At 43.3% G+C, this 24,071-nt stretch overlaps 1 protein-coding gene across 1 annotated transcript in view; it reads right to left on the reverse strand.

Moving 5' to 3' along the window:
- Positions 1-2,066: 2,066 nt before the first annotated feature.
- The window catches only part of KIF26B (kinesin family member 26B), a 211,736-nt gene continuing 189,731 nt past the window's right edge, over positions 2,067-24,071 (reverse strand). The window contains exons 11-14 of the mRNA XM_026082291.1: positions 20,310-23,748; positions 6,163-6,365; positions 4,623-4,773; positions 2,067-2,817 (exon numbers count right to left, since the gene is read on the reverse strand). Of these exons, the coding sequence (XP_025938076.1) occupies positions 2,669-2,817; positions 4,623-4,773; positions 6,163-6,365; positions 20,310-23,748 (3,942 nt within the window). The 3' untranslated portion in view covers positions 2,067-2,668. The remainder of the gene's footprint in view (positions 2,818-4,622; positions 4,774-6,162; positions 6,366-20,309; positions 23,749-24,071) is intronic.

Genomic DNA, 24,071 nt, shown 5'->3' on the forward strand with positions numbered 1-24,071 from the left:
GGGAGCAACTCTTGTTAAAAATGCATTCTGTGCATGCACCATTTGCTAGGATTTCACTTTGTTTCCATCAAGTATCTGTTTGCTTTTATTGTACCATTTGCCATTTACCATCTCACCATAGCTCCCCAGTGCACACAACATACCTATTTTGGGCTGCTTATTTTCAGCGGAGAAAGGACTATGCATCCAATTAGCCCAGTGACACTTTCTAATAAACACATTTTCAGAATTGCTTAAGGCAAAAGAAGGCAACATTTGATTTCATGTGCACGAGTTGGCAGGTCTTCCTTGACTGTGGGCCCCGGCATGGGAGAGGGGCAAAGCACAGCATCACAGATGCCTGTGATACAGGCCTACCTGGGAATGCAGGCGAGTGAGAGATGGGAGCCAGCTGTGAGCCTCTCTCCTGTGGGTGTGTGACTTGACAGCGTGTACCTGGGGCTCTGCGGGACTAAGCCCACAAAGAAGGATGGACTCTGTACCCCAGAGATGCTAGATCTTCATCCAGCATAAAACCGCCCTGGCAATTCCCATGGCTCTGTGGAGCTGTCTATTAAGTTCATGGGGCTCTGTGGAGAAGAGATGGGCTCAACAGACTTGATACACAACCAGCTCCATTGAAATCATTACAAGGAAAAACAAAACTAGAGAAATAAGTTGTTCGAGAATTTTTTTTTTTTTTTTTTTTTTTGCCTTGAGAGGGAAGGGAAGAGAGAGCAGACCTATATCTTCTAATACTTACTTGGAATATGAGCGAGTTTCCTGATAGGAAAATGCTGTGGAATAAAACAGAAAACAACTTTTATATAGGACCTTTTCCTTCCCCCGCCAAATAATCCTGTAACTTACAATAATGGATCTTCTACAGAATCCAGTGACAAGGCTGATAGAAGGAATAAGATTTGTTATTACATATTTTAGGGTATTAAAATAAAACTATATAAAAGTTATTTCTATCTAATTTGCAGGTTTTCCAGACAACCACTAGAAGAATCTAACAGTATTTTTGTATTTTTTTCCATTGGGAGTTGCAACTTGGGATATTGTAATATGGCATTAATGTGGTACTGCAGGTAAAGCAAGAGTTGTGTTTAAGAACAGTAAATYGATGCACATCGAATATGTGTTAAATGATGCTCTTAGTTTCACATAAGCAACAGGAGGGTTGCATAAGTGTATGTGAGAGAGGAATTTTTGTGAATGGGCTTATTTCAGTGTAAAAGAAGAAGAAACCCACACCACAAAATCCTGTATGCTCACACATAATAGAAATGCAAATTTCACACATTTCTTTATGCAACATAAAGGATGTTCCTTCCCACCTACYGTTTGTTATTATAGCTAAAGACACAAAAAAGTAGAATATCTGGATGTGCCCAGACCCTTGTACTTTTGACACGAATGAGAATTTTGCCATGGCTTCAATGAGAAAGTGTTGATAAGGAAATTGTCACAGCCAACAATTCTGATGTGCTGCATCCACTCACTCACAAACCCATGTTTATTTCTGGACTAGTTAGAACTGAACAGAGCATGCACTTCTCATATAGCTATGACTATGGACAGATTGGGTCAGGGAACAAAAGCTGCCAAAACATGTTTTGAAGTGGTATTAGTCAAAAAGAGGCAAAATTAAATTTTATCAGTCATATTCTCAAGAAAGAAAGAAAGAATAAATCACTCATTTTTGGACTGATAAGCATGGGAGCCCTCAGCCTAAAGAGTAATTTTCCAGCAAGTTATTAGCACCAGAGAAAGGGTTAGGATAAAAGTGCCCTCTCATCCATAACTCTAGGTAGTGCAAAGCTAAAAATAGATGAAAAAGAAAACAAATTATGGGGTTGGATCAAATGGAAAAGATACTTACTTCACGGTAATCTCACCTCTCTTCTCTCATATATTGCAGAATCTACAGGTTGGGAAAATTACTGTGTCCTCCAATATAAGATAGTACAGAAGAGCAGATAATCAGACCTCACTCACAGCTAGAAATATTTTTGGGGTCATCTAGGAAAGTTAAATTTCTCTTTGAGTGGCCTTACTCTGCTAACAATAAAAGACAGTTAACATTTATTCATATGTTGTACTGATTAGGAAATATCTCTACAAACACAAGTTACTTAGAAACAGCAAGTCTGAAATAGGAGAAAACACCAAGAGAAAAACAAGCTGTAAATACATTTCAAAAGTGTGTTTGTTTTTTTCCTTTTTCTTTTCTCGACTAGCACCATCTGTACACAAGAAAGTATGAACATAAATGTTTGGATAATAAAGATTTGCAAGGCACTTAAACAGTCTTTCTGGGTAGGTTTTTTTTTTAAATGGACCTCTCAGTGGAAGTCTACAACCACCTTTCTCCTCCTTCCTCAGCTAATGTAGGGAAAGAAGTCTCTTCTGCCAGCAGTTCTTATTTACAGACAGGTCCTTAAAGGTTCCTCAAAGTGCTCTTTTACGCTAAGAGAATCAACATCCTTTTATCTCCATTTTTTTGTGCTCATCCTTTTTTTTTTTTTTAACTGCTCTTCGGTATAATAAAGCAAATCTCTCATACACACAACTGAGACTTGACTCGAACCTTCATCCTCATTCTGTTGTCTTTGGGATGCTAATCAGAAGGAAAAAGGAGGATGGCAGAGATTCGCATTGAAATTCTCCTGAGCTTTGTTCTCTATCGACGCCTAGAAGTGATGTCAAAACAGGTGATCATCATGAGGTGGGCCTTGCAGAAGTTGACACGATTTTCCAAACGCTCAGTCACACATTCCAGGGCCTCTAGGTATTCCAGAGAATCCAGCTCAAATACCTGCTCCAAGTCAACTGTGGTAAAGAAAATACACAGATAGAAAAAGCAATCAAAACCAGTTCTGGGTGCTGTGAGAGGCTTAACTCAAGCCTTCAAGCCCATTGGTACTGTATAAACATTATCTCTGGCTTGCCACTGTCATTAAAAGTTGCCTTTTCTATTTAATGGCTAATAAAATGGCACAGTAGCTTGCTGATACTGAAAAATCCTGTTAACGCTGCATTAGATCATTTCTTGAGTGATGTGCTCTTCCATCCTCTCCAGAGCTGCAGATGCTCTTTACCACACTGCCACCTATTCGTTACCTCACAAAAGCCACCAGAACTATTCTTCCAGCAACCATGCAGCTCTCTGCCTATAAACTGGCATGAAGCACCTGCAGGCCTCATTTTAATCTTTGGTCCATGTGGTTGAACATGATGGGGAAATTCAGCAGTGAAGTGTAAATCAGGGTAAGTTAAATCTGTTTACATTCATTTTGATTGTCTACATTCAGGTCCTGCTTCAGCACCATGCTTAAGCAACTTGTTAATGCTAAGCACATACTTCAGTTCACCCCTATTCAGGCCATGTGTTTAAGATGTACTGACTCTATCTATCTCACGCGTTCTGCTGAACAGAAAGACATTGCACTTTGCCCTGTGAGAACAAGTCCTTTGCTGAATTCAGAACTGAGAATCAGAAACCACCCCTCAACCTCCTTCCACTTGCCCCATTTTATGTGGTTCTCACTAGCCCTCTCAAGAGTGGTTTGGGAAGGAGTACATACAAATAACTCCAGCTTAGGTTCCTGCACGCAGCCAGAGACCAGCTGTCAGCAGCTCCCATGGGCCCTGACTTTGCACTACGCAGCCTTTACCACCACTKCTGGTCCTCCCTGGGCTCTGGGGTCTGCACTGTCCTTGTGGCTCACTGCACTTCTCACATTGGAGTGGGGAGCAAAGGCATCAAACAAATCAGACTGCCAAATTCTCTGCTCCCTTTAAATTTGTCCCTTTTACCTCTGTTGCTTAATAGCGTTTCTGAAACATACACCATGGTTGTTTTGCAAGATGGACCAATGTAGTGATAACTTATTTGTGGTAACTGTCAAATGAAGAGTGAGGATGTGTTAAGAGAACACAGCAGACAACCTCCTTTTACCACCTGCAGGTAGACTTATCCTAAATATACTGAAACTCCATTTTTTCTAGAACTCTGTTATTCACTCATCTGCTTGCTAATATTAAAACTTATTGTACAATTGCTGCAATTTTCTGTATCTTTTTCCTTCTAGGTGTTGAGGTCCTTCTTCATTTGAATATGAATGCCCTTTAATCTCTCTGAACTTTACATGTCTATAGTTATAAAAAATGGGCCAAATTCATTCTTCGTGTGAGCCCACTGGTGCGAATGGACAAATTTGCTCCACAGTGTTATTTTGTGGTATAGAAGAGCAGATTTATAGTATTGCTTATATGTCTGAGCGATCTGAGGCCAAAAAAAAACCCAACTAATTTTCAGGAGCTGTGGACTGAAACGCATGAGCATTAATCTACCAATGGCAATATTCACCACTACAGTGCTGTACCATTTCAACATTCAGCTCTCAGGCAAAAAGGATTGTTCAGTTCTACTGTCAACATTTAATAAGAATTATAGGAAATAGTTCTAGAAATACAGTCAATCTAAATCTTACTCTTAGGTCATATGTCAGTTCTTTTTAGTTTACAAACACAGTAGCTCATATCTCATTCTCAGCAAACGCTTCTGCTCCCCTTGCTATCCCCAGTGAAATAAAGGACACCTATGAGTCTAGGCAATAAAACAACATCCTTACATTCACTGAGCCATTTATTCGGATCCAGCATCAGGTACTGTTTGGTCACCTCCAGTTCTCTCATTAACCACTCATACTTGGCCTTGACCTCTGCAATTCTCTGCTGGCGATGCTCCAGGATTTTCAGCTTGGCATTGAAACATATCACTTCCTGCCAACCAGGAGAAAGGAGCAGGGAAGGAATAGATGAAGAAATACCCATGCTAGATTCACTGAGCCAAATGATCTTCCAATCAATAATACTGACAATGAGCCATTTACCCTGGAAGCATATGAATCACTGCACAAAATCATCTATCACCTGTTTTATATTTATTGCTTTTGTTTGATTTTGATGTTTCTCATCAGTGAGCTTTGGAGACTTTGCAGTGATAGTTAATAATAAACCATAATAATTAATAACAGACAGCATCTTGAAATCAGATTAACTCTAGCAAAACATTTCTGTTATTTGTCAGCAGAAGTTTTGGCTAAGAAAGAACTAAGCACTTGGGAGAAGGAAATCCATTGCTTGATATATTAAAATCGTAAGTACGTCTCTGTGCTTTGTGCATAAGAAATGCAGTAGTCATATTATTAAATAAGAGAACTAATAGCAATATCAAATTTAAAACATCCTTAAACAAAAGGAGTATGCTTCTGTGAAAAACTAGCAATTCATAATCATTAATAACAAAGATGTATTTTCTGCAAAGATTTGGGGCACAGCAGCAGGACAGGCTGCCATGTTGTCCAGAGAAACCCAGACTGACTTTGTATGACTTCTGAATCATGGTAGCCACTGAGATGTGCACCAAGTGAACCTATGGTGAGGTCTGTGCTACCCTGACTAGACTGGGAGGAGTCCCAGTAGCAGAACTAGCCTCCTCCAAGCCTGTGTGAGGGTCTCAACACTGCTCTGCCTTCTGCTCTGTAAATAGATCTGCTGTGTGGGGGAAGTGTGGTAGAAACCATCCCTACCCCACCAACTGAAGTTTTTCTCCAGATAAAACCATATCAGACAACACCACAAACAGCCAAACCAAGTGACGGAGGCCAGAAAAGAAAATGCCTTAAAATAATAATTAAAAAAGCTATATACACAGTTACTGCAAAATTGGTGCTATCCCACCAACTTCAGATATCCTCCCCAATCACATCTCTCAAGAGCTGACCTTTACAATTCTCTAATTTTTTCTTAAGCTGGGAGGGGGGAGGTTTGCAGAAACAAATCTGTTAATGAGAAGAAATTAGCTATCCTGAGAACCATATCATCAAAGCACTTGAGGCATCATTGCTGCCTTGAAAGACAGATGTGACGAGAGATGCTGGAGCACAGGAGCCACTAAGACATCAAGGCCATCAAGGGCAAAAATACAAGGGACCAATCTCTGTGAGCTCCCACTGAAGAAGGCATGACTTGAGTTGCAATTGCTCTTAAATGAGATACAGGTTTTGCTGCTTGTTGAATTAGTCATATACAATACTGTACACCTTTGACCACATGATCTGAATACCCTGTCCCAGGAGGAAGGAGACAGATGACATGGATTGCACTCACCTTGCTGTCCCCACCTCGTCGCCGTTGAAGTCGTTCCACATCATCTATCTCATAGACTTTGATCTCAAAGGGCTCACCTAGCCCCCTCTGTCCACTTCGCAGAGGTCCATCCACCCAGCGGACCCCAGGGCTATTGGCAGGCTTCCTGGCTGAGGAAGCTGTATCAAGTGATAAAGCTGGAATAATTTTCCGTCTCTGTGAACCTACAAATGCAGAAATTGTCTTATTGCATTAGCACACATGGAAGAAAACAGAGAGAGACCCCAGAGAGGCCATTGATGTTTGGGGCTGCCTGGAGATGGGACGTGAGGTACCTGCTCACCACAAGTCAGTGCCTAACATGTACCTAGGTACCTGACTCCAGCAGTTGATCCTCAGAGGCCACACATACCCTAGAGCTTCCAGAGCTTGTGGTTGCTTCACTTTGCTTAGGTCTTAGTGTGTATGGGTATGCTGAAAGGCCACAGCACAGGCTGGATCTGTGCTAATAGGTTCTGGGTTTGTTTTACAGTCTCTTTACTGACATTGGCTCTTATAGCCAAAGGACAAATATTAGGCAGCCTCTGCACAGTCCATCTTGAGTTGTTGTTTTTTCTTTTTCTTTTAATCATAGCATAAAAAGCACTTTGACACCCAAGTTCCACTAGTACACTGGCATTGAGTACCAGTATACCTAGTCCTTTCCATAACACCCTTCTAAGGTGGCTCGAGCAGTAAGAACACTAAAGAGGACAAAATGCCTGCACTAAGCATGTCCTAGCTCAGTGATTGGTACCAAAGTTGCATTAGCTTTGTCTCTGTTCAGTGGAATATTTGTCTAAAACATCTCCACTCACACACTTACTCTAGCAGTAGTAAAGGTCTAGACAACAGCAGCAGTGACTAGCTGGTAGAATGGCTAGTCACCGTATCTGCTACAGTACCAATGGTCATGCACGTCATCTGCCTTATAATACCAGCACAGTGGATGAGAGCAGTGCAATAGCCAAAAATATACCAGGTTGACAAAACCTACGCCATACGGAAACCATCTGCCATGTGAGTCGCCAAGTCAGGGCCTATGGCAAAGCAAGGGAGAGAAAGTATGTCACTGGCCTGATGGCAGCAGTAAGGAAGTTGAGGCAGGAGCATATGGGTTGTTAGGAGAAAGAGCAGACACACAGAAGAAAGAAAACAAACTGGTTTCATTTCCCTGCTCAGTTTAGTACAACCAGAGAGATGGCTGGGTGAAAAAAAGGTTGATTTTGTAGCTGACAACTCCTGCAGGGTCCCCCATAAGAGACAGCAGGAGTGGAGCGGATAGGAGAAACCAAAAACAAAAGCCAGAGCCAGCAAGCTTGAATGAAACTATTAACTGACTCTCTTGGCAGCAAGAACAAAACCTCATGCCAGCAGGGAAGGGATGCAGAATGATCATGCAGATTTTATTTTAAAAACAAGATAAAATCATTTAAAGAAATCTCTATAACTACATTTATTGAAATTTAAATGTAAATAGCTTCAACATGTCTGCTAAGTTGGTGCTTGAATGAAAGCAAAAAAAAAAAAAAACCTCCAAAAAAATCTACTGATTGCCTAGTTTTCGGATTTTCAAGTAACAAAGCAATACCTAGTTTCAGTCATGGGTGTCTATTTCTGTGCTGACTTTGCAAACTATCACATCTTGTCCCATTGATTTCTGAGTGCAGCAGTCTACCAGAAACCAATAGTTAGCAAGCAAACTAACCTGTATATCCTAGCTTTAAAATGGATGCGAAAGTTCTATCTTGCTATCTATCTGAAAAACCTAGTCTACAGACCTTTTATTTCCAACGCATTCCTTGGCATCTCAGATCACACTATGAAAGATAAGGAGAGCAAAGTCAAGTCAGACAGAGAGAGATCTCTATAATGCCCATTTATACCAAATGGCCTGAGATTTGAACAGCGCATCCTGTGACACCTATCATACTTGTATTGCTGCTAAAACAGTAGCCCAGCAAGTAAGTCTACACTAGAACAAATGAAGCCTTACAAAAACCAGCAAGTAGAAGTTATTTTAAACCTGTTCTAATGCCCACTTGAAGTCAATGGCAGCCTTCACTTACTTTCAATGTGCTGCAATTAGGTCCTAGATGAAACTGCCCTGTCAAAAGGAGAATCAAAAGGATGACAGAAGGAAAAGCAAGAGCTGACCCACTACCATAGCTAAAGACTTGCGGCAATAAGAGACACATTCTTTGAGAAGGCACCAACAAACTGAAATGCTAAGGGTGACTCTAGTCAGTGATGCTAGAGAGAAGCAACCAAAAGGCAAGAGCAGCTGTGAACTTCAAGGGAGGTGAGACACAATGGCAGACTATTAAGATTTGTTAAAGGCAGACAGAGATCCTGCAAAGTCCTCAGCCCCTGCTGGTAAACAAGCCTTCCACTTGCTTAGATGTGAAGGTATATCCCAAGTGTCACTCAAGTCCAGACCAAAGGGATTTAGGCACTATATACTTTTAAAGATACTTTTCAAGCTCTTGGTCATGGTCTTTCACAGGAGCAGACTTTCAAATTTTGTCAGTTAAAAATGATCTCTTATCTGTCTTTGCTACTCATCATTTTTTAGAGCCAGCAAGGCTGGTACAAACATCAGCTCTGACCTTCTGTGTAATACAAAGCAAACACAGCTAATTCTTTTTACATTGTGCCCTGTGTTAATGGTCACATCCACTTCCATGGGAGGAGCATACTAATGATGCCTACAGACTTGCTCTGGCATTTCAAGGAAGCATCTGAACATGCTGGAAATTTGTTCAGTCCAGTTGTGACATGCATGGCAGAACTACGACTAAGGCTGTGCCCTTCCTGTAATGTTTGATGTGCCTCCTTTTTGTTTTCTTCTTTTCCCACTGTGGCTGTTTTTCTTAACACTACCTTCTTGTGTAATGGAGCAGTTTTAAACCATCCCCGCTGGAAGAACTGCCTCTCCAATCAGAGTCAAAGCGCAATCCTGAGGTGCTCTGGGAAGGGCAATTCCCCTGAATGCAGTGGGATGCCATGAGACCAGAATCAGGCTTTTATTTGGAGCAAAGCAAAACAGATGTCACGAGGGTATGAATTACAGGGATGATGGCAAATATTCTTGCATTCAGCTGCCATTCATATCCATTTGGCTCAAAGAAAAACAGAAGCCCATTGTCTAGATGGAGGGCTCCAACCTGAGGCTCTGGCTAATAGTGCTTATTCCTTCGCAGAGAGGCAGAGGAGCCTGCCATAGTGGCAGTAGCTATGCTAACATGAGCTCATTATGTTTTCCTAGTCAGAGTTCACGTCTGGATTGTCTGTGGGTTATCACAACACACCGAGCCTGTTGGGTCTTTGCACTGTCAAAGCGACGAGACAGGGAGGCAGGGAGACCTCGTGTAGGTGGACAGACTCTCAGGGCTGCCCAGAGACTCACTGAAGTAATTGTGCTGCATTAGAGAGCTGGGGCGAGGAGGCACCTGCGCAGGTCTGACTGCAGCATCACAGCAGGCAGGTCAGTGTGCAAGTGAGAGAAGAAAGAGGAAGAAGGACTTCTTTTTATCTGAGCCTTGAATGCTGTCTCAGGATGATTTATCTGAGGTTTAGCGTGCTTTGGGGAGAAATGAAATGGAAGATCTCCTGCATGTTTGTAGTGAAGCCAAACAGAATCTAGTTTATTCTAAATATGCAATGCCTATTAGTCCAGGTACAGAAAATAACAGTGTCTCTTGACAGGGGACTCCTGCTACTGGTCCCTCCATTTATTCTCTGTTTTCTTCTGATTTCACATTAACTGGGATCAGTAAGGAAGATGGAACCAAAGCAGAGTTTCAGGGTGAATGCCACATAGCAGTTGACAGCTTGCTCATCCATGATAATACACACAGAAAATGATTAAATTTTTTAAATGAATACAGTTTTCCATTTACATGCAAAATACCCATTTGAAGACATGAATTTATTGATAGTGTTTGATGGGGTTAGGAACTCATAAATTTTGACTGTATAATTAATAAAATGCTTTGTAGGAATTACAGCGAACCACTCCCCTACTTCCCTGCACATCTCTTACAAAGACAACAGTCAGCCTGGCAGCTCAGCACACGAGCAGCACACATTCAGGTCCATCCTGCCTCTCCCCCACCCCTGGGAGTGGGTGCACATTCACCTTCCCCCAGCATCCTTGGCAAACCAGCTGTCCTGCCATGTAAGTAGGATTCACTCCTTTTCCATTAAAAAGAAATATGTAACAAAAATTGATCTTAAAGAAATACAGTAAGCTGAAACCAGTACCAAATAACAACACTTTCATTTATGACCATATGCAAACACATATAAAACAACATGCTGTTTGCTAAATGTCTTCTTCATCCACCTTGAAGGGTATGTTTTTCACTTAGCTTGAAGTTATCCACACTGCAAATAATCCCTCTTGAGTTAGCCTAGCTTGAGCATGAGTAACCACACTATGAAATAGCGCTGAAAATGCATAGAATACAAGATCTATCTTAGCAACTGATGAGCAGTGCTACCTTGAGCTATAGGCTAAGCCCTGCCAAAGACTGGCCAATTTAAAATTAAGATAAAAGGAGTAACACAGCACTGAAGGTGTGTAGCGTGAGAGCAGATCTGACTGAAGAGTAGCACTGAAGCTATAACATACTTCAGCAAAGACAAGCCCAGAGAAGCCTTCATCCTTAAGGTATTAGAAACACAGACCAAGCCAGCTAAGTGTGCAAATGTAACTTTAAGGATAAGAACAGACTCACTGAACTCAGCAAAATTGCCCAACTGCATAAAGATGTGTGCTCATAAAAGTATGTGTTGACCACGGCAGAAATCCTGAGAGGTCTGGTTTTGCTTAAGTACTGTATATTTTGGAACATTTGCTTTAGATTGCTTTCCAAGCACACATTCCAGCCTGAGCATCTTTTCTGTGAAAAAGGTAAAGCACAGAGTATAAATGCAAAACCTCCATGAAAAGAAGCACGATGCATATGTCTTCAAAACAGGATGCATCTGAATGGAATGCAAAGCAACTGCTATCCTAGGAATTTCAAAGTGTTGCAAATAGAAAATGAAATTGTAACTTGATATATCATAATTTCAGAAGTTTATAGTGTGCGCTCAAAGGCTCCAGGATATAGGGTCCAAGCTATTCTCCACTGCACTAAGTATTATGGGATGTACAATTGCTTTTGTGTACAGAACTTACTCTTCAGCATTTTGCTGTTTTCAATAGACAGTCCACCCAAACTGAAGGTGATTACAAAAACCAACCCTGGCTAAGTAGAACAGAACTCCTAATCTCACACTGTTTCTCCTGTGGCTTCATTTCCAAGGAACACTCTCCTTGCAGTAGCAATAGTTTCAGCCTCTCCTGTAGCTTCAGACTGTTTGCTTACTGGCAAAGATAATCGATCCTGTTCCCCCTGCTGCTCTTCAGTGTCTCACAACTGGGCTCCTGCTTTGGTGGAGTTGAAGATTCCCCAGTGACTTCCCTGCTCACTCCTATTTCCTACAGGATCTGCCCTCATGGTCAATTGTCCGTGATGGGATCAGCTCCTCCCCGTTCCATTGACTTCCTTCCTCCAAGTTTACTCTACAGTGCCCTTTCCCCAGCACAGAGCACATAGCTATTCACTCCTCCTTGGATTTTCGTGCTACTTGCACAGTGCTAAGCTCCCCTCCCAGTTTTTCAAGGCATTGTCAATGCTTTCAAGTGCAAGCTCCCTCTGAAGGTCTAAAGACTTCATCAAAAGCACTCAGGGTGTCCATCTTGAGGTCAGTACTCCAAACACCAAGGAATCCAAGTGTTTATTGCCAGAACATCTAAACAGCGTTCGCTCATCCTGGCAACTCAGATTACTTAGGAAGGTGCATGTTGCACCTGAACACCTGGCATAGGAAACCGTGACAGGATTCATCATTCAAAAGACAACCTTCTATGTCCACCTTACTATAAAATATTTCAGGCCATATTCTGTGTGGACTTGCATGCAATCCTGCCCTTATGAATCAATAAGCAGTACATGGGCATCTGAGGCTAGAAATAACTGTTTGCTGTACGTAGGAATAAAGAGACTCTTGCTTACAATCTTCTGTCCATGCCTATAAAAGATATGTTGCTTCTATACTGGTATAAACTCAGGGAACTCTGAGCATCTGGAGGTACTGCCCACYTGTGACTTTTTCTACCCATCCTGTCCCTTTCCTAACCATGCTTCCTGAATTACTGACTTATTTTAAAAGGAGCTTTTCAGGGCAGTTTAGAGCCAGTGAATGAGCCCTGCTGAAACCAGATCAGGAAGCAGCCCTCCTGCAGTATGGCAGCTTGACAAGCAATCTAGGAGAAGCTCCAGGGAAGATGCACATAGCAGGCACTGAGTTTTCAGCAGCCACAACCCTAGCAAAAATGGACCAGAGTCTCTTCTAAATATTTATCTCACTTTGGGCTGAATTTTGGTTTAATGGGTATTTGTCAGTTTTGCGGTGTTATTCTGTAAGAAGCTGTTTACTGTTATTACAGCACTGCAACAAATAGATGCACTCTTGACTACTAGATGCCAGTAAAGGCAGAGGTTGGAGGGTGCAGGGGGCTCTGCAGCAAGAGCCTTAGCTCCCGACAGGATGGTGGTAGAGGCATTCCAGTGAGCTAACTCTGTGCCAGCATAGGGACCAGGTTTTATTTACACCCAGCCTAATGGTGTGCAACTCAATCATGCATGTTACATGGAGCCTTCACTGTGCACAATAGCCTGCTGCCATTTCCTCTATTAAATCACTCCTATGTTCATGTGGCTGAAGCTCAGTGCTGGCATGCAGTAGTCAAGCGTGTAAAAAATGATTATTCTGATCCCTTTCAACACAGATTTGCTGCATGAAATGGCCTGGCTTTGACCTGGGAAAATCAATGCTGTTGTTTTAATGAACAAAAAAAATTGTAGCTGAAGCCCACGCTTCTCCTCCCTCTGCTCTTCACAGGCTGTCCGGCCAGTAGTCACATGCATAGAGGATCACCTGCATGCAAATAGCATTTTTCTCCATAATTCTGAACATCCTTAGTCATAGTAAAGGTACAATGCAGGATATCAATTAGTATCTCTGTTGCTACCAGTGTCACTTGCAAGCAAAGCATAAAGGTTGGAGACCTTTGGCTTTGTGATACAAAGAACAATTTTCAGTTCCCTACACTATGCCTTAAGCAGTCTTCACACAAACCAAATTCCTTTTCACTCGAATTCAACATGAAGAGCTCAGGCTCTTTTTGACGGTGCTTTGTTTCATCATTATCATTTTGGCCATGTTTCAAAATGTGATGCCGTGTAATACTGGTTAGAGATGGACTCTCATAATTTATGACCCACGGATCCAGCCTCTGGCTTTTTCTACTGCTTTCAAAGGCAGGACTAAGTGCTCTGAGAAAGTGAATGTGTTTGAATATGGAGTTTTCAGGGCTTTTCAGGAACCTCTAAATCTCCATCTTTAAGGCCATTCCACCAGTGAAACACCAGTGAAACCTAGAGAACAGTGTTAAGAGAGGAAAGGGACTCTAACTGTAGATATTTTATGTCTTAACAGTCTGTCTTTTTATGGAGGTGTTTAAAATCATGTAGCAGTCTACTTTGGTGGTGAAACTTAGCACTGAGGAAGAGCCGCAAGGAGTCACGAAATTTTACTGCAAAAGCCATAAAATGCTGCAGCAAGAAACTGTAATTATCTGTAGTCAGACAGGTGCTCTGCAAAAAGAAGATTTATGCTTGTGCACGTTTGCGCATGCACGCACACACACACGCGCACACACAAAAGTCATATCCTGGATTGGTAGGAGCAGGGCCCCGCAAATGCTGGCAAAGTACAGCTGCAGCTCAGGGCACAGGTTTAAAGCTCAGGCAGTCAGCATTTTGAAACCATGACTTTCTCCCAGCTGCTATGAGTTTGTGTGAGACTTGTTTAGAAGATAGGGCCCTACTATCAATAATGTCCCTTAGGTTTTTGTTTTCTAGTGCTCGCTGATATTCAACAGTGAGGAAGGCTGAACTGCCTGAGTCCTTGGTCTCTCCTGCTGTGAGCCAGCCCTGTGTGTGCCGTGGGCAGGCGGCAGCAGCAATCACCGCTGTGTTATGCCTGCTGCTGAGCGCTCGCCGCTCACCCCAAGCCCACTCAGGCCGCCAAGCGCAGCCCTGAGTGTTTCACCCTGTCGGCCCTGGCTCCTGCCCCAGCCCCCGCACCAGCACAGGTCTGGTGCAAAGCTCCAGGCTCAGACTCAGTTTCAGAAAACCTCAGTTAGAGGGAATCAGAAATCAAAACACACACACTGCTTGGGGGAGCACCATCCCATCCTGGCACAGTGTTGTAAGCAACGATTAGTCAAGGATACACCATAGCCCTTCAATCTAACCACGTGTAACACAGGCAGGGAACTCTCTTATGCACCAAATCCTTCCTAAAAGGACTAGGAAAGAAAAAAGCCTCAGCAAGAGCTCTGTGGTTTCTGAGGAAACTCTCATCTTGTTACAAATTTTCTCAGAGACCCTTCCATGCCGCTGGGCCCACAGGCTCTGACAGTTATAAAGCATTTCAAGGGCAGGAACCAATAACCAATGTATGCAGGAGATGGGGGTAAAAGGCAGAAAGAAGGCATTCATGCACACTACATGGGAATGCAAACAGTGCCTGGCTTTACTGGGTAAACATAATTAGAGTCTGGTCTCTTGCCTTGTTCTCAGCTCGCAGCTGACAGGATCCCATACCTGGAACTAGCAGTAAAGCTGCACCTCTGAAATCATTCAGTCAAATTTTGCACTGAGAATTAATTTAATTAATACCCATGTACACCCATTCTAAACTGGGGAAAAATGCTACCAAACAGAGCAGAAGAGAGGTAAACCATACGTAACACTTCTCATCTAAGGATCCCACTGTTTTTTCTTTTTTCACAACACCATTATCTAGTTTTATGAGCAGGGAACCAGGGAACACAGAAATTACATGAGTTGCCCAAGGTGATACAGCAAGCCAGCAGCACAACTGAGAATGCAACGTAGATCTTGCAAGTCCTAATCTGCCACCCTGCCTGCATCTCTCATACCTGTTGTGTTCCCAGAATACCAATAGGGCTTTGTTTAAATGGAGTTAAGCCTGAATGCTTTTCCCAATCACACAAAAGAGTATGTATTATAAAAGCTTGCTTGTCATTGACTTTCCRTGGAGCAGCACTAGGCCATTGCACTTGAAATCTCTGAGGTATTAAAAAATAATATATAACTGATGCTAGTGATTACCGTACAAACTGTGCCCTAACACTTCAGAGCCATGTTCAAGCCAGTAATGCCTACCTGAGAGAGAAGAGACTAGACTCAGAGGCAGACAAATGGCTGAGATGCTGATTCCTTCTTACAGGGAAAAGGTTGATGGCATGAGCAAAGAAAGCAGAGAAGGCATGCTTGCATGGATGCTGGGGGCAGAGGCCAGGAGGGAGAGCCTGCCCTGCTGCTGAGCAAGGGTAAGGGCAAAGGCAAGGGCAAGGGCAAGGGCAAGGGCAAGGGCAAGGGCAAGGGCAAGGGCAGGAGTAGATGTGTGGCCAAATCAGCTGAGGCTGAAGTTAGGAGTCAAGGGTGCCTGCCATTTAATCCTGGATCTGGCTCTCACTTGATTATAGGCTTTGGCCAAGTCAGTAAAGCCCTCTGCCTTGACTTCTCCACCTGTAAAATGGGGTCTATAATACTACTTACACCATGTGGTGGATTAAAGAGCAGGTGTACAAAGCTTTGAAATGTACAGCTGTAGATCAGGGCTAAATAGCTCTGTTTCTGCCATAAGCAGTCACTCTGGGAAAATATACGCTGACATGATGTTATAGGATCAATGTTAAATGCTAGAAAGACTGGAATATTTATTAAACTCTTAGGTTAGCTTCAAGGAGAAGGCTTACATGGTTCATGATGTAAACACATGATCTTTCAGTAGGTAGCAGAATGTAAGGGGAAAAATAATTTTCCTGATTTTTTTATTTTGTACGCAGGATACTGGGCTGTCTGTGAAGTCCACATGTACCCATGTAAAGCCCAAAATTTAACCCAAGGCTAACACTGATGAATATGAACTCGCTTTATCTTTCAAAAGCTGTCAATGCATGTCTGATGCTTAGTGTATGACGAGTGCAGAAGCACCTACACATACAAATAATGCACTTAAGAGCATTGAAAGACAAGATCTTAATCTCAAGAAAAAAATTATGTCTCTCCAATGTGTCAGAACTTCAAAAGTAATTGTGAAATCTGACAGGGCTGCTGGTGATGCTCTTAAAGACTCTATAGCTTCTCTTAAAGGGGCCTTGGGCTGATTCATGTTGATCGTGTCTGACAGCTAGCATTTCTGTTAATAATAATCATAAATAAAATGGACAAGGTTGCCTGACCTGAAATGAGCATATCTATAGTGCCATATCCGTTACAGCACAGTGGATCTATGACCACAAATCAGGAAAGATCCAATGATCTTGACACCCCATATTAAAATAATATCCATCTTTTAAGAACTCAGAACCTTTGTATGGTTTGTTTTTCATTAAAAACCATTCCTTAGGAGAGATCATTCAGACTAGAACAAACCTATAGAAAGAAGGCATTGCAGAACATGAAACATACCAAACCGTAACATTTTTCTATTTATTATGCAGTAAAAATATGTTTGTGAACAACCGCATTCTCCCTTATATCTCAGCTCCTCCTTCACGTTATCCTGCATTGAAGTCATAATCCTGGTTTTATGCCATCATAAATCTGCTGACATGTGAAAAATTATACTATTATCAAACACATCAAAACAGAATTACGATTTCACTGCTGCAAGCCCAAATGCAAACAGGAGCTGGGTTATAAGAAAGTGAAGGTTTATTAATTCCTGGGCAGTGGTTTGATGCTAAAGATATGGAAGGTAGTAAAGACAGTTTTTTAAATTTGTGTAAAATCCCTGGTTGCACTTATACATAAACACAGATAAGACTCATTCATAAAAATACAGGAATTACTTGTAGCAAAGATATAAGGAACCACTCACAAAAGTAAAATATCAAAAATAACACACTCACTCTCTCCATACCTATGTCAGCTGACACAGAGTTAAGAGATAAGCATTGCAAAATCCCTCGAGGGAGGTCAACATGCCAGGCTATGCTGAGGCTACCTGGGCAGGCAACTGCCAGGGACACAGGTGCCCCACTAAAAACCTGGCACCCCAGAGAGTCAAATCCAACAACTTCTAGATATCTGCAACACTGCTAACCAGGGAGAGAGGAACAGAGTCACACAAGAAATTAGAATAAGGCAGCCAATTTGGCAGCCAAAAGCCAGAGGAAACACTGGCTGAAAACAACATGGTTTGGTGAAAAAGACATGGAATTCATGTCAGATTTTACATAGCAGTAAAAAGATGACAAAGCTTGGACTCCACATGTTCCTTGCTAAGAAAAGCATTCTGCTTGCCTCATCACTCTCTACCTTCATGTACCAGCATGGCACAACAGCCCAGTTTCACTACTGTGCCAGATAGGATCAAAGGCTGTCTAGCCCAAGGGAAAACCTCTTCTCTCCAGCTTTGTCCTCCAGACTGTTGTAAGAGTGATCAGAAACCTGAGTCTCCAACGGTCCTCTCTTCACACCTCCCTTTTTCACAGGCACTGACACAGTATTCAGTCCTACAGAGGGACTGTGGAGGGCCAAAGTTTGTGAGCCAAAATAAAACCTTGGTATAAAGAACAATACACAGATTTGAAGCTCTTCCATAACTACAATGCAAAGACAATATTTTCCTCACACATATCCTGTCCAGGCCCCAATGTGGTATCAAAGCAGAGAGAAGTAAAATGAAACAGCTAGTTTTATAAGCATCAGAACAAATGAATCATGGTCTSCTACTGATTTGGGTTTGTGGCTGATGGACTCTGAAGTCTAAAGAACATGCAGGCTCTGACTGAAGCTTTTCTTATAGTTAAGGTATTTTTTTAAGTGTCTCCCCTGTGGGGAGGGGGTTCTCTAGTGTCTAATAAGTAAAGTAAATAAGTAATAAGTAAAGTAAAAAATAAGTAATAAGTAAAAATAAGTAATAAGCAGATCTACATTGCAGTTTTCCTCTCTGTTCTCTCTGCTGCACAGCTGCCTTTTTTCACAGAACTTGTTAAAATTTTGCATCTATTTCTGGGTCAAATTTTGTTGAAATTGGCCAACTACTTCAGAAGTAGTGGGAAGAAGCACAGACTGTCACAAGAGAGCAGGACTGACTAAGCTTTTTTCCTAAGCCAAATATAAGGAAAGTGACCCTTACAGAGGCCCTTTCCTGCTGTAGATGAACATCTCTCAGGGACTGTTACTGGATGCCTTAACCTTCTCACTACTAAGGCAATTAGAAAGCAAGAGATTCAAGCTTCATTACGTTATCCAAAAAAGTAAATGTCCCATGGGCAAAGCCCATCATACGGGCAGCTTCCCCACAAGACAAAATCTGGTATGTACTAGTGGTACACTCCCAGAAATGCAATCTATGTGGTCAGCTTTGATTTCCTTTTCCACAACATACAAAATCATCCTTCTTTTTCTTGCCAGTCACTATTAAAAAGTTTAGATTTGAAGGGAGCTATTTGAGGAGCAATTCCTCAAAAAGAGAATATGAATTTATTACCGAGTACACTGAAGGGATAGAAGAGTTTTTCTCGTAGGAGGCAAGTGACAGAAGGATTATTTTGTCACTTGGTCTGTGCTTGCACTATGTAGAGTGATCACTTGCTGATGTATCCTCTGAGCAGGTACAATCAGCCATGCACTTATGGATGTGCCCATTGGCCTGGGTATGATTTTAACTGGTCCCTTTTGTAGTCACATCTGGGCTGCACACATTCTTCTTGCTACCACAATTAAGAGCATAGAGAAATGGACAGTTATGGCATCACTCAGTTAGTTCACAGCATACAAATCCCAGAGGTAAGTATCCCAGCAGGTGGGAATGGCTGGTGAATTAGAAGCTGGACTAATGGACAGCTGCAGCTACTGTAGGATAAGTAGCCACTGTTATTTCAAATACCTGTACTGTACATGCCAGTACCATTCCCAATAAGTATTTTATTCAAAAGGAGGTTAGGCAGGACACACACATTAGGAATTGCTGCAGGCTGGTAAAACTACCCCCAGGAAAAGGGTGAGGTGACTAGCTGGCAGGAGCTCCTTGTCCCTGCCCTACAAACCTCTGAAACAGAAATGTTCTGGTGGGAAGATGTACCAGCTGCAACTGCCTGGACTCTGGACACAGCCCAGGAGGCCTTTGCTATCTGACAGAAAGTCCTGATTGCAGTGTGAAGGCTACTGGGGATTATTTAGGAATAAAGATGAATTGTTTCTGTGATTGCTGCAAAGCTCTCAGATTTGCAAATATGTCAGTGCAGTAGTTCCCTTATTTATATTAATATAATTTGTTATTAATAAATTACTGGGAAAAGAAGGATCCATAACTCAAAAGTTAAAAGACAGGAGTTAAAGAGGCAGGAATGTCATGTTGCAAGAGGCATGGGCATAACTTTGTTCCATCTTCCAGTATGGGTGGTGAGAAGGAACTGAATGGTGGTTTCAGCTGCCAGGCATCTTTGAATTTGGGCATCCATAGAGCACAAGGAGCAAAGGTGAGCTCAGAAGAGATACTGCTGTTCAGAAAGACTCTGATCTTGTGTTGCTGAAATACATGCATACCTAGAGAGGAGTCTGTGGCCACAGTGCTCAATAATAACAATTACATTTCACTGCCTCACAAAAGCACCTTTCTAGAATTAAATCAGAAGAATATTTGTATAAATAAATACCTGAAAGTAGCTGTCATTGCCAACATTAACCAGCTTTATGGATTAATGTTCTTCTGTTAATGTGAAATATAAACCTAAGTGAAATGGTTCAAGCAGAGACTCCACTGCAAAGACAATGCAAACCTATATAGGATTGGTGCACGCTGTGGACAAATCAAAGAAACTCAGAGCTTAGGACACTTACCCCGGCCTCACGTCTCCGCTACTAGATACAGTTCACACTGAATTAGCTCTTTAGAGCTGGCCTCCCACTCAGAAAGTAGTTAGCCCCTCTGACTTGTATTCCTCTTTCATACCACCACAAGCTTACCTGCATTTGATCGCTTCTTTGGATTTTTGAGACTTCGGCACCTCCCACTAGCAGAGCTGCTATTCTCACTCATAGAGTCTTGTGCTGAAGAAGCACTCCCTGTTGCTTCACTGTCTCTCATCATGCTCTCGTAGCCACTACTTCCCCCGCTGTGGTAGAAAAGGGCTGTTTTCCCCATGGCTGGGGGCAGCTCCCCACTCAGGACACTGCTGTTGTCACTCCCATGACCACTGCTACAGCGGTGAGGTTTCCGAGGAGGTGTGATCTTGCTGTAAGGTGAAGGCAGCATGTGAACAGCTGGTTTCTCCTCTCCATGAAGGCCCCCACGCTCATCTGCCTCAGAGTTTCCATGTAGCTGTAAACCTCTAGCACTCGTGCTCCCTTGTAGTAGTTCTGAAATCCGTCCATTGACAGCTCGAAGAGGCAATTTGGAAGCAAGACTGGAGCMTCGGTTTCTGCTGAGGGATTGTGTTGACCAGGACATGTTCTTCCCACTTGGAGGCAAACTGGAACTCTGCCCTACAGACTGAGGCAGAGACTTGGTGGAAAAGCTGAGTGTTTTGGTGGCAGAGGCAGACAGACTTCGGGCTTTGGGACTTGCCAACAGGAGTTTGCTGACTGCAGAGATCTTAGACTGGCTGGCTTTTGGGGAGGCACCTGCAGGCTGAGAGAGGCCCGAGTTGGTTGGGGAGGACATGACACTGTGGCTGAGGCTCCTTCCAGCCCTAGGCATGGTGCTGTCTTTGCCAGGGCTCATTTTGGAGCTCACAGAGGACAGGCTTTCTGCTCTTTCCAGCGACAAACACTCATAATGGCTTCCTGCGGACCTCCCAAGGGAGTTGGTCCTGCTGGCAAGCTGCTCAAGTTTGGCACTAAATAACTTGCTGCTGCTGTTGTTATTGCTGCTGCAGTCAATGCCAGAGCCCTTCTGTTTGCCATTCAGCTCATCAGGAAAGCTCGCCAGGAAGGACATAGGCTGGCTGGAGGGACTGCTTGTGGTGCTGCTGGCAGCACTGTGCTGGGGACTGGCTCTGTTCTTCTGATCCAAGCTTGACTTTCTCACCGGAGGCAGAGGAGGGGTCCCTTTGGGACGAGTGAGGACACAGTGCTTGGGAGAGGCCATTTTTTTGTCTAGGCTAGCCTTAGAAAACTGGTGAAGGGCAGGAGAGCTGATGCTGTTGTTGTCAGTGGCAGTAGGATGGAGAACACCTTCAGGCTCCTCCAGCTTGCTTGCCTTTGGGAGCCCTTGAGAGAGACTGCTGTTCTTCAAGCTGTTGGTGGAATGAACAGGGCTTTGGGTTGCAGAGCCAGGAGCTGCCATCTCACACCCATCCACAATCCTCTTCAGACTGTCAGATCCTGGGGAGATAGAGGTGTCCCCACTGCTACTGCTACTAAACCTGTCTGTTGAGGTCTGCTTTGTGCTGTGCTCAGGCTTGGCTGAAACTGTGGCCATGTCAGGCTTTGGCCCATCACTGCTCCCAGAGCTGTCCTTTTTTATATCTTCTTCTCTCTTTAGCCAAGGGTCTTCAAATTTGATATCCTTTTTAGCACTGGATTCTTTCTCTTCATGGGGATGAGCAACTTTTGGGTCTGTAGCTACTGCCGATACAGCATCATCAGTGTCTTGTGCTTTAAAGGGATTAACAGCAATACAGGGATAAACGGTAATGTTTGTCTTCATTGGGATGTAGCCTTCACAGCTGCTGAGGCTTGCAGTGTTTTTGATTGTGACAGTCGTTTTCCCTAGAGCTGATATTTTACAGCTTTTGATGGGTGGCACTTTGCCGAAAGCTTCCTCCCCCACTTCTGACAATATGAGCACGTTGTCAGTCACTGGCTTCTGTTTGTCATTTACACAAATCATGCTAGCACTTTGTATGGTGCTTGCAAACTCAGAGACAGGGGGCTCTGCCATTGCTTCCCCATGACCATAGCTTGCCTGGGCTATGAAACTGTGGCATGACTGTTCACCATCGCTCCCTGTGCTCATTTCACTCAACCACGAGCTGATGGATGAGCGCCTGCTGCCATCATCCTGGGATTTGTCATCCAGTCCCAATTTTGGAAGTGGAAGGAACTGTGTGATGCTGACCTCAGACAGCGGAGCTGCACTGGAGTAACATTCAAGGTCTTCACTGATGCTGCTGATAATACTGACTGGCCTAGACCCAGAGGCCAAAGCCTGCACAGAGCAGTCACTGTTAAAACTGATGATACTGGTTGGGCGCCCATTGTCAAGGACCCCACTAATGGTTAGTTCTTCTACGAGGGTGAACACCAGCTCATCCTCTCCGTTCAACTCTAATGGCTGCTGCACAGTCACCATGGTGGTGCTTAAAATCTCCTTTTTGGATTCTGGTGAAATGTTTTGTTGCTGATCTTCATCAAGAATGGTCTCTTCAAATTCCCCATTGCAGGAGGACACTGACTTCTTCATGATTTGCGGGCTCATTCCTACAGGAGGGGTCCGGATTTCTGGCTGCAATGAGGATTCACTAGATCTCACCCCAGCATCCTTACTCAAGGGAGCTGGCGGGGGAGTGAGGCTGGGCAGAACTCCTTTCTGTGTATAGACCTTGCATCTCTGGGAAGGAGAAGTTGGTGGCTTGTACTCAGATGTCTTGGAGAGGCTTGCAATGCCAAGCCGGGGCGAACCCATTGGCCTAGGTTTGCCTTCCACAAAGCCACAGGTGTTGAGACCTTCTCTGCTGCTCTGCAAGCTTGTGCTGTGTGCTAACTGGGAAGAGCTAAGCTCTTTACTAGAGCTGCCTGTTACACTCCTGGGAGAAGAAGGAGTTGAAATGTTAGTGAGAGCTCCAGAAGGAACAGGGGAGTGATTTCTCTTAGTTTTGCTGGGTGTTGCATTTATATTTTCCTTGGCTTCTCTCTCAGGATGCTGACATTCTGGCATGGTATCTTCCTTATCTGACTCTGGCAAGCGGCTAAGCTCTGCCAGTTGGCTTGAGACAGAGCACTTAGACATCTGGTCTGAGCTAAATTGAGCAGGCATCTCTTCAAAGGGAAATTTGTCGGTCTCTTCACTGCCATCTATGCAATCCAGCCTCTCCTGGAGCTCTGCAAAGGTGTTGCACTTCAGGCAGTCTCTTTCAGATGTGCTGGACCCTGATTCACAAACTTCCTCTAACTTGCCCTCATTTTTGGTCTTCTGCAGTGCAGGAACTATGGGAACAAAGTCAGGGGGACCCTCATTATCTGTCAGTTCCTTATCAGAAAGAGCAGTGCCATTGGGGCCAACGTAAATCACTGTGTCACAGGACTGTTCACTGCTGGATGAATAATCAGGATCACTTGATAGATGCAAAATAGGGAAGTCTGGGTCAACAGTGTTTCTAGAATGGAAAGGCCTCAGTTGGGTTGGCCTCCGCATCCTGCCTTCCTCACAAGAGCTCTCTCCTCCAGAAGAACTGGATGTGTACTGCAATATGTGACAGAGACAGAGACCATGACATTTCAGCATTTCAAATGGCACCTTGCATGAGGCACATGCGCAGAAGAGTGACAGTTATATCTGAAGTTTCTTATCCACAGTCTTACAGAAAACACACAACAGCATTCAAAATACAAACCAATGCTCCAGCTGTCAGTGTCCTACTCTAAGAGTCGTAAGACTTCCAAAAGAAGTACTGAATAAATGGTTTAGGATCTGTCCCTTAATCAAGCCTAAACAAAGAAACCAGACATCTGTCGAAAGTGTTGCTGATTTTTCGCACACACTTGTGCAGATGAAGAAGAAAACTT

This window comes from Apteryx rowi, unplaced genomic scaffold (genome assembly GCF_003343035.1).
Source record: "Apteryx rowi isolate R43461 unplaced genomic scaffold, aptRow1 scaffold_117, whole genome shotgun sequence".
NCBI classification, from domain to species: domain Eukaryota; kingdom Metazoa; phylum Chordata; class Aves; order Apterygiformes; family Apterygidae; genus Apteryx; species Apteryx rowi.